The following is a 9,442-nucleotide window of genomic DNA, read 5'->3' on the forward strand; positions in this document are numbered from 1 at the left end:
CAACCTTTTCCAACTCATGATCAACTTGAAAATCTCAAAAATGTAGGCGGCCCACATCCGACATCGTAATAATGCGAAGACCAAATAATGCGTTCGCAGAGCACTTTTTTATTTCATTGATAACAGTCAAACATTCAGGATGAAAGTGAAAGCAGAAGAAGCTCACTTTTTTCTTTTTCTTTTTGATGGGGGAGATAACTTGTGTATTCACCGTCTTTATCTTTACTCTTTCCTTTGAATTCTTCCTGTTGTAACCAGCTTTCCATTTTGATGCTCCATTTTTTTGCCATGGATGTAATAATCTAGTGCGCAAATATACAATGTGGTCAGCATCATTGGCATCCCACCATTGGCTTATCACAGAGTTTTTCAACATAATTTTTTAATGTTTTTAAAGATCATTTCATTTTAAAATGTGAAAACCTTTTATGGATTTTAATTTTTTTTCATGATTTCATCTTGTCACCAACATTGTCCAAACTTCGCGGACCACCAGCGCGCCCCGGCCCCTGGGTTGGGAACCACTGGATTGAGCTAATTTCCCAAATTGTTGAACTATTCCTGATAATAAAATAAAAAGCATTTCAGTCTGTATGGTATTTGCATTTTATAAAACAGACTTCTACTCCTCTTTTTGACAGAATGATGAGCTTCCTCTGCTAACGATGCATTTCTATTCAGTTGAATAAGATTTATTAATAAATGAATAGACTTAGTTAGAAATATGTCTACTGACCTTCAAAAAAAAAAAAGGGGGGAAAAAAGAAACTAGAACACAGACACACGTTAGCCATCAATAATGCAAGGGTTGGCATTTGGTTTGTTTTGCAGCGCTGCCATCAGTGAAGCATCACTGCTCTTACTGCAGCTGAGGAAGTGGTGGTGTTTGATTCAGGAGAAGGGGCTGGTTACTGAGGAAAAAACCCAGAGACAGACAGGAGAGGAAGATGACGACATATTGGTAGTGTGAGAAAAGCTGTGGCGACAGAGCTTAAAATATTGCTCAAACGAAACTGTGTCTTTGTTTCAGGTGTCACCAGATCCTGTGCTGCTCTGTCTGACTAACCTCCTGCGTCATCAGGTAGCAGATTTGTAACTCCTCACTTGCCTTTAGAGAGAAATATATTAGAAGAGGACATTTACGGGGCTACTGGGGTAGAGTGAGGTTTCATCATCCAAGTGGAAACACTACCACTAGATGTATATCTGCTCAGGAGGTCTACATCCTGCTCTGACGCAGCTGGAGACTCAGAGGACATCACAATCAGAAGAGGGGATCTTGCTGTAGCAGCACGTAGAGTAATGTTTTCTATCTTTCACTCTTTCAGCGCCAGAAGACCAGAAGAGGAGGTCTGAAGCTGGGTCCAGTAAGGGGGAGGGTTCAGGGAGGAGAGAAGGAGGAGACAGGAACAAAAAGGAGACAGTGAAGCAGAGAGAACAGACAGAGAGAAGAAAGGCAGTGAAAGCAACACACGATCAGAGACAAAAGATGGATTTAAATTTACTTCAAGCTCTGGAGAGAGAAAGAGTGCTGGAGGTTCTTCGGAGAGACAAGCAGCTGCGTATCATCGAGGAGGACAGGATCAGGTGAGTCATTTTACATCACTTTCATATGTGCTGTGACAAATTTACTTCTGGGAATCCCTCTCAATGATGCTGAGAGGAGGCTGAACTACCTGCCCTCAGTGATCCTAACAAAGCAGCAGACAATGTAAACTAGAGGTGGTCATATTGCCAGAAAAATATGCTTTTTCCTGTAACCGAAACCTATGTTAGTTTGGTGTCTAATATTTTTAGCTGTGTGAAGAACATTTAAATAAGTCTGCTGACTTGCAAAAGTTAAAAAACTAAACTAGTTTAGTTGCTTCTGTGGGCTGCAGTATATTCTATTTGTGGTACAGCCTAAGTATAGTTTGAGCTTCACACGCCAGTAGTGACGGAGGAGAAGTTTTTCTTTGTAAGACTAAAGGTGCCCCTTGTCTCTTCTCAGGAGGATGAAGTTCGAGCTCCAGGAGCTTCGAAGGAGAGGTGCCAAGAGTTACTCCCGGCAGTACGGCGAGCGGACCTGCGCCCGCTGCCAGAGGCCTCTGGGAAAGTTCTGGAACTCGGGCGCAGTCTGCCGCGGCTGCAGCCACCGGATCTGCAGCAGGTGCCGAGTAGGTGTGGGAACAGCTGACTGGAAGTGCACGGTCTGCCACGCCTACAGGTACAGGAAAGATGCTAAACCACCTGCTTAATGCAAAGATAGCTGAAGGGTTTGAGTCAGTGGTGCTCCGGTCAAAGCACAAAATGACTGTAGAGTGTATGTGTCTGAGGAGCGAGAGATGTGGGCGACAGTTACTACCAACAACTTCCTGTACTGTAACTGTTGCTTCTCACTCTTGAAGATCGGTTTCTGGATTTCTTTCTCTTTGAAAATTTGAATGAGATCATTTCTGTCAACTCTTGATTTGCCCCTTTAAATTTTACATTTTTACTTAAAAAAAAACTTTTTTAAAGCTGCTTTGCATGAATTTTTTTTTCTATCATAACAAAATATTAAATGACAAATTTAAAACAATGTGAAAGGGCAGGAATCTGCAGCGCCACTGTTTTGGTTCAGGTTCACCCAGAGCTGCAACAATTGATCAAGCTGATCTGGAAAAAAAAATCTTTGGCTCCAGCTTTAAAATTTGAGGACTTGACTTTGGCTTTGGGAAACTGTGATCTGCACATATTATGTTGTATGTATGCGTATGTTTCTAGTGAAAAAGCTCTCAAAACCCCCTGTGTCTGCTCAGCGCCAAGCAGCAAACAGACACAGTTAGTGACGAGTGGAGCGTCTGGCATTTCTTTCAGGAGTTGGTGGAGACCAAAAACAGAGTTAAACTTACATTCATCATCAAAAGTCCAGAAACATGACTCCAAATGAAAACTAATGTCTTTCTGTAACTGCTGGATATGGAAATATACAGCTGTTTCCTTACAAATTCATCATGTCAACACAAAAAAGGTGATGACATGTCAATGTTGTGTTTACAACATGCACACGATTTGCCAAAAATCAGTTAGTGCAGGTTTCATATACATAATACACGAGTTACCCCTCTCAAATAAGACTTAAGATATCTTTAATAGGAAATAAAACTTAAGTCAAAATGGGTTCTCAAGAAGAGATTATGTGGACGAAGATGTGGTCAGGTCATGATCAGTGCTCGCTATCTATTTTAGTGCTACAGTTTGTGGTCTGTGGCAATCGACAAGGTTAACAGTTACTACCAGCGACACTTTAAGCCTCTGGATTTACTCTGACTTAACTACTCTCTGAAGTGTGAGAAAGATCATTTCTGTCAACTGTCAACTGAAGAAGGATATGCATTGTGACGATGTGATTATCTAGTCATTCCTGTCTGCTCAGCACAGTGTCTCTCCTCTTCACAGGGAGGTGAAGATCAGGTCTGGGGAGTGGTTCTTAGAGGAGAAGGCAAGGAAATTTCCGGTCACCACAGGTGTGTTTATAACACGTGCACTGCATGTATTCACAATTGACTTGTTTTGTTTATATTGACTGTTATTTATTATTAATATTCCCTTGATATTATCCAGTTATAAAAAAAACATTGAATAATAAAATATGGATGATCCAAGTTATGTTTGTTTAAGTTACTGAATTATTCACTGTGACCATTTTACTCTGTGGTAAAGTATCAGACACACAGTGGCAATATTTAATCATATGTGTGGAGGTCTGTGACCAATAAGGATATTTAAATGTTTTTACATTTAAATATTTGGCCACATAATATTTATATACACCCACACACACACACACACACACACAAAGATATCTGCTCTTGTCGTCAACTTACCCATGGTGATATCAATCATCCTGACACACTGGACTCCACCCTGCTCATGTGGCTTTCACACATGTACTTCCATGTGTCATTCATTTGATTTCTCTTCTTTACAGACAAATATGAAACAGTTGGGGAGAAGCTATTAAAGACCTGCAATGTGCTGAGGTATGATGCATCTTTACGTGTTGATATCAAGTGTGTGGAGCTGATCTGATTCATTAAATTCAATACTTGAAGATGAACCATAAAGTAAAATGCTTTTGTCCTTATATTTTCACAGTCACATATCAGTTGTGCCACCGACTCCTCCGCCCCATTTGGATCATCAGTTTCTGAGCAGATCTGGGGTAAAGTGCCGACATAATTCCAGCATTATTTTATGGTAAAAGTGTAAAAATGTATAGAAGTGAGTTTAAATGATTTTGTGTTTTGTTCTGCAGGATTTGAAAAACACGAAACCTTTTACCAAATCAATGGAGGATCTAATGGTTTCATTCACGAGTCACATCAAAAGTAAGTTGTCAGGAAACAGTCAGTAGTGGTCAACATTTAAGAGGAATTATTTTCTAAGTAGTGCAACATTTAACACGACAAGCAGTGTGAACATGTGTGAGTAATATCACTTCCTCTGGATTATATCATTATCACAATCTGATCTCTCTCAATGAGCTGAATACATGCAAAGTAGTGACCACAAAGGAAACTTGCCTGAAAATAACATGAGGCAATAAATAAATAAATAAAAACCCTCTTATCTCATAAAAAACCCTAAAAAACCCCTTTAACGTCTTACCTCATAAAAGTGCTAGCATCAGCAGAAGTTGTTTTTGATAATGCAATGACATGCATGACTTGGGGTTTTTTTTTTTCTCTTCTGAGATTTCTGTGACTCTTTTTTCCACACAGAGATTTCAACTTCTCAAAACGATGTGCGAGGAGACCTGCTGAAAGTTGACAACGGCCGCAAAAGGTCACACTTCATCTACAGCACCCAAAAGAGCCTGTCTGACACCGACATCAGCAAAGCATCCCATGTAAGTCAGCTACGGTGCCGTAAGAGCACAGGGTCTCCCCCCCTCACCATCTCAAGTGAAGGAAGATTAATTTCAGCCTCATGTACAAAACAGGAAATAAAACTTATATAAGTCCAGCCATTAGCAACAGACACACAGAGGCTGCTTCTTTGTCCCTGCACACTTGTTTAAACCGGGTTTATGTGGACTTTTCTACACGAGGGCCATTAAAGTAATCTAAGACTTTTTAGTGATCCCTGCTGGTGGTTAGAAGGAATGACAACTTAAAGTCTCAAAGTCTGTGATTTTTTTTTTTTTTTTGCACCACAAATTACAGCTCCTGGCAAAGTGATAACATAGTTCGTATTGTTTATCAGCCTGAATCCCCTGTGATAGCTTCCATGGTTGTGGTGTGTTAAAGTACAGTAAAGAAAACGATGCCTCTTCTTTTTGCAGCTCTTCAAAGTCCCAAGTCTTCCAAACCTGTTCAAGAAAAACAAAGACAGCGACCAGGAAGGCTCCTCCACCGGGGCAGAAGAAGAAACTTCCTTCAGTTCTGAGTATTCTGGAGGAAAGAGAGTGAGTACAAGCTGACGATGAGAGAGAGAGAAAAAAATCCCCAAGCAACATCCTGTGGTTGAAATGTCAGATTGTGATCATTTCAGCGTCCTAGCTCGTATATAAACTCCCTTTCTTCTGTACGTTCTTTACTACTTTAAGTGAATTGAAGTCTGTCATTTTTGTGTCTTTCTTTCTGTTTAAACATAAAATATTAAGCTGCAGCCTGTATTTTGCTCCCTCAGGGCAGTAACAGCAGCATCAGCACAGAGTACGGCTTCTTTGACATCGTCAACATAGCCGGAGAGCTGGAGCTGGCTCTGGCCTACAACACCAGAACCTCCTGTCTGGAGATCACGGTCGGCGGCTGCAGAAATCTCGCTTATGGAGACGCCAAGAAGAGGAAGTGTCACCCGTAAGGATAATAAATACAGCAAGGGGGAATCACATACAGTATGACGTCATTTTAATGTGTGATACTTTATCTAAACCTCCGCATCCTGTATGTGTTATCTCTCTGTGTGTAGATATGTCAAACTCTATGTGCTGCCGGAAAAGAGCGGCAAAATGAAGACGGCCGTGAAGAGAAACACGACTGATCCGGTTTATAATGAGCTTTTGAAGGTAAAAAGACACAGATGCATTTACTCAGCTATTCTGATAGTTTGGTGTTGTATCATATTTGACTTGGCCAAATTATATATATTTCTCTGTCAATTTTTTTTTTTTTTACAGTATCAAATAGAGCGGCACCTGCTGTTTGGAAAGAGACTGCAGGCCTCTGTGTGGCATTCAGGGACCCTGAGAAGGAAGGTGTTTCTCGGTGAGATCCTAATTCCACTGGATGGCTGGAGATTTGAGAGTGAAGCCTCCCAGTGCTTCAACTGGTACCCACTGTGTCCAAAGGTAAAACCAGAGTATTACACTGTCTTATTATACAGATGAAGAGAAAAGTTAAAAGTTCTTACATTATACCATGTAATAAATATTGATACGAATGGGCCTAACCGTAGGATCAGATTATATTTTAGCCATGCTAGCAGCGTGGCTCTACAGATGGCAGTGTTCATCTGTTGGTCCAGTCCACATTAAGATATCTCTACAGCTTCTGGATGGATTGCCATGAACATCTGTACAGGAGTTTGTTCCCCAGATGAGGTGTCATTATGACCTCTGACCTTTCCTCCAGCGCTATCATCAAGTCAAGATTAAGAAAATAATAACGCTGGATGTTTTTCTTTGAATTTTCTTTCAATCCCTAATAATTTTAGCAGTTTTAGAAATATATTAGATTATTTCATGATTATATATTTTGTCTATAATGAATTATTCACATTCATTATTCAAAGGGTTTCATGGTGTAATGTATTAATCATTAAATGTGAACATTAAAAACATTAATATGGAAGTTGTCTTATCATTTTTCCTCTTTCTTCAATTTGTGTGTCACGCAGGCTGAGAGTCCAGACGGAGGCGCTATGGAGCAGGACAGAGGAGAACTGCCGGTCAAGCGCAGCTCCATCAGCCAGGGTGAGCGCCTGCGGCTCAGCTCCCTTAAATGTCTACAAGAAAAAGAGATGCATCTGACTGTTTGCCAGATTAGATAAACCTATTGTACTGTTATTTAATTCAATTAAGAACTTAAGAACTTCTCTCCATTTCAACACGGTGAAAACGTTGCTGATCATCTCCAGGTTTTCACCAAATCTTGCAAATGGAGAACTGTGCAGTTGTTGATAAGCACAAAAACATCACATAATGTCAGCTTTTAGAGAGAAACCGCGACAGCCTTGTGTTTAGCTTACTTTTTTTTGTTGTTGTTGTTGTTGTTGTTATTTATTTATCTATTTATTTATTTTGACCCTTACTTTCTCAAATCATGCGAAGCATTAAATCTTTAATCTGAAATAAAACATAAATATCACAAAAAACTACTTTTTAATGTGTTTTTCAGAGAGGGTTTGGATCCCCTGATGCCGTGTCTTGTGGCCCATTATATCTGATATTAGGCTTTACAAATGAACTTGATTAAACTTCAGTTGCAAAGTTTCCACCCCCCACCAATGTCATATTACATATGAAAAACAATAAGAATTCACTCAAGAAGAATTCCACAGCTGATATTTTTTGTCTTATAAACAAGAAGTATAGTGTAGTTTCTAGTGTTCAATAGTTGCATTAAGAGAGACTCCTAAACACACCAATATAGGAGATTATAACGTATATTCTGGTGTGGCTATCATGTGGTTCAATGTGCTACAGATGTTCTGCATGTGATAACCAACAATTCGAGAGTTGCTGTTCAACTCCTCAACGCTTTTCAAAAAACATAAAATGAGCTTTACAGATAAAAAGTCAATAAATAAACATCCATAGTATAAACGATGCTTTTACACGACATGACTTGAAAACAGTGTTTAAAAGGAATAAAACTCGCGCCGTGTTTCTGCAGCATCAACTCTTGGTTCTTTAACTACAGCACTAGAGGTCAGGAGAACGTCTCTTTTGGACACTTGCATGACAGCCAGAGGTGAACACTGGGCTACATGGCAATGATCGACTAACTGTCCTTATCAAAGGTGCCAAACACCTTCCCATTAATGCAAACACTAGTCAGAGCACCTGCGTCAGAGTGTAAATACACCTCATTGTGGCCTTGTGTGTCTCTTTGTCTGTGCATTTCAGTGTCGGCAGAGGTGTGTTATGTGTGTTCTGGTGTGTGCTTGAGAATGCATTAAAGAGTGGAAGTGTTTAGAAGGCTTGAGGGTGTGTTTATATAGCTATTTGTGTGTGTGTGTGTGTTGTTTAGGTGTCTGACTCTGGGAGTAGGCAGAGAGCCTGTCCAGACGACGCCCATTTCTGAGGGTGAGACCAGGCGTCTCGCCAGCTGCTGTTTGACAGAGTCTCTAGGATGTCTCTCTGAACCTGGAGCCTTGGGGACAAAGCCCCTCCTGCCTCTGTGAGGGACACCTGGGAGGGGCTCTAATAGACCCCGGTAACATCCAAGATTTCCTTCCTCTCTAATTCTCTGGTAACTCAGCTCTTTCACATTCATAAGCAGTAAATAAACAATTAATTAATGTTTTATATCACACTATAACTTATGTGTAAACAGGTATAATTTTAGGTGATTAGCAATGTATTAGTCAACAATTACAGCTGCAACTGTGAAGCACTTGTAGTAGTTTATGAATGATTTGTATTTTTTAGGAACATGAATTGTTATGTATCTATTTATTTTATTTGTAAATTTTACTCATATTTATCAATAAAGTATTTATTTATAAAAAATTCTATCCAATAATAAGTGGACCTGGAGTTTTTGTTTAACTTATATAAATTGATTTTTTTTTTTTTTTTTTTGCCACTTGCAGGAATAGCTGTAACACTGACATGTCATCACATTATAAAATCAACACAACAAATGTGATAGCAAACAGTTTTTTTATTTACAACCAGCAGTAATGGAGCAGCATTCATTCATATAGAGTTGTGTACTTCAAGCAACACCTTTCACAATACATGTACATCCTTGGTCATGAACCTTCAAGCTCCACAGATTTAACCCTACCTGTGAATGATTATTTTAGGTGTATAAGCTGTTATAGATCAAATGTTTTATAAAACAGTGTAAGATTGTGTATAACCATATATTATTAAAGGAATAGTTTGACATTGTGGGTAGTACACCTATTCATTTGATCTCTTCTTCATGCTAAGCTTAGCTAACCAGCTGCAGGCTGTACAGCAGAGGTCAGCAAGTTGTTGTCATTGGGGAGCCAAAGTTTTATGGGCCCAATATAAACACAGGCCTATATGTATATATTATTTTTCTTTTTGTTAATTTATTTCTTTTATTTCATGTTAGAATAAATCAGAGGTCATCTAATTCTCTACAAGAAAGGGAATAAGCTTATTTCCCAGAATATTGAACTGTTCCTTTAAATATAATTACAGATATGTGAATCATTTATTAACTTTTCATACACCAGTTATGAGTGCTTCATAGCAGAAATTATAATTGCTAAGAAA

At 39.3% G+C, this 9,442-nt stretch overlaps 1 protein-coding gene across 2 annotated transcripts; it reads left to right on the forward strand.

Annotated features, from left to right (window-relative positions):
* Nucleotides 1-444: 444 nt before the first annotated feature.
* Nucleotides 445-8,711, forward strand: sytl3 (synaptotagmin-like 3). 2 transcript variants are annotated; one of them, XM_023415105.2, is made up of 13 exons: nucleotides 445-1,587; nucleotides 1,991-2,206; nucleotides 3,421-3,488; nucleotides 3,953-4,004; nucleotides 4,120-4,186; nucleotides 4,280-4,352; nucleotides 4,746-4,873; nucleotides 5,309-5,431; nucleotides 5,656-5,825; nucleotides 5,938-6,034; nucleotides 6,146-6,316; nucleotides 6,865-6,940; nucleotides 8,220-8,711. In XM_023415105.2, the coding sequence occupies exons 1-13, from the start codon at nucleotides 1,490-1,492 to the stop codon at nucleotides 8,225-8,227; spliced, it is 1,347 nt and encodes a 448-aa protein (XP_023270873.1). In that variant the 5' UTR covers nucleotides 445-1,489; the 3' UTR covers nucleotides 8,228-8,711. The 2 variants fall into 2 exon arrangements, with proteins under 2 accessions (XP_023270873.1, XP_023270874.1); XM_023415106.2 differs by lacking the exon at nucleotides 8,220-8,711 and having other exon boundaries at nucleotides 6,865-7,461.
* The last annotated feature ends 731 nt before the right edge of the window (nucleotides 8,712-9,442 follow it).

Source organism: Seriola lalandi, unplaced genomic scaffold (assembly GCF_002814215.2).
Source record: "Seriola lalandi dorsalis isolate HSWRI2012SDOR001 ecotype SW California unplaced genomic scaffold, Sedor1 jcf7180002054544, whole genome shotgun sequence".
NCBI lineage: Eukaryota > Metazoa > Chordata > Actinopteri > Carangiformes > Carangidae > Seriola > Seriola lalandi.

Excerpts from the sequence above, each read along its gene's own strand:
- sytl3 (XM_023415106.2), top strand. The coding sequence starts at position 1,490 with ATGGATTTAAATTTACTTCAAGCTCTGGAGAGAGAAAGAGTGCTGGAG. Across the intron at positions 4,187-4,279 it reads AGTTTCTGAGCAGATCTGGG|GATTTGAAAAACACGAAACC; the intron begins GTAAAGTGCCGA and ends TTTGTTCTGCAG. Across the intron at positions 6,035-6,145 it reads TTTATAATGAGCTTTTGAAG|TATCAAATAGAGCGGCACCT; the intron begins GTAAAAAGACAC and ends TTTTTTTTACAG.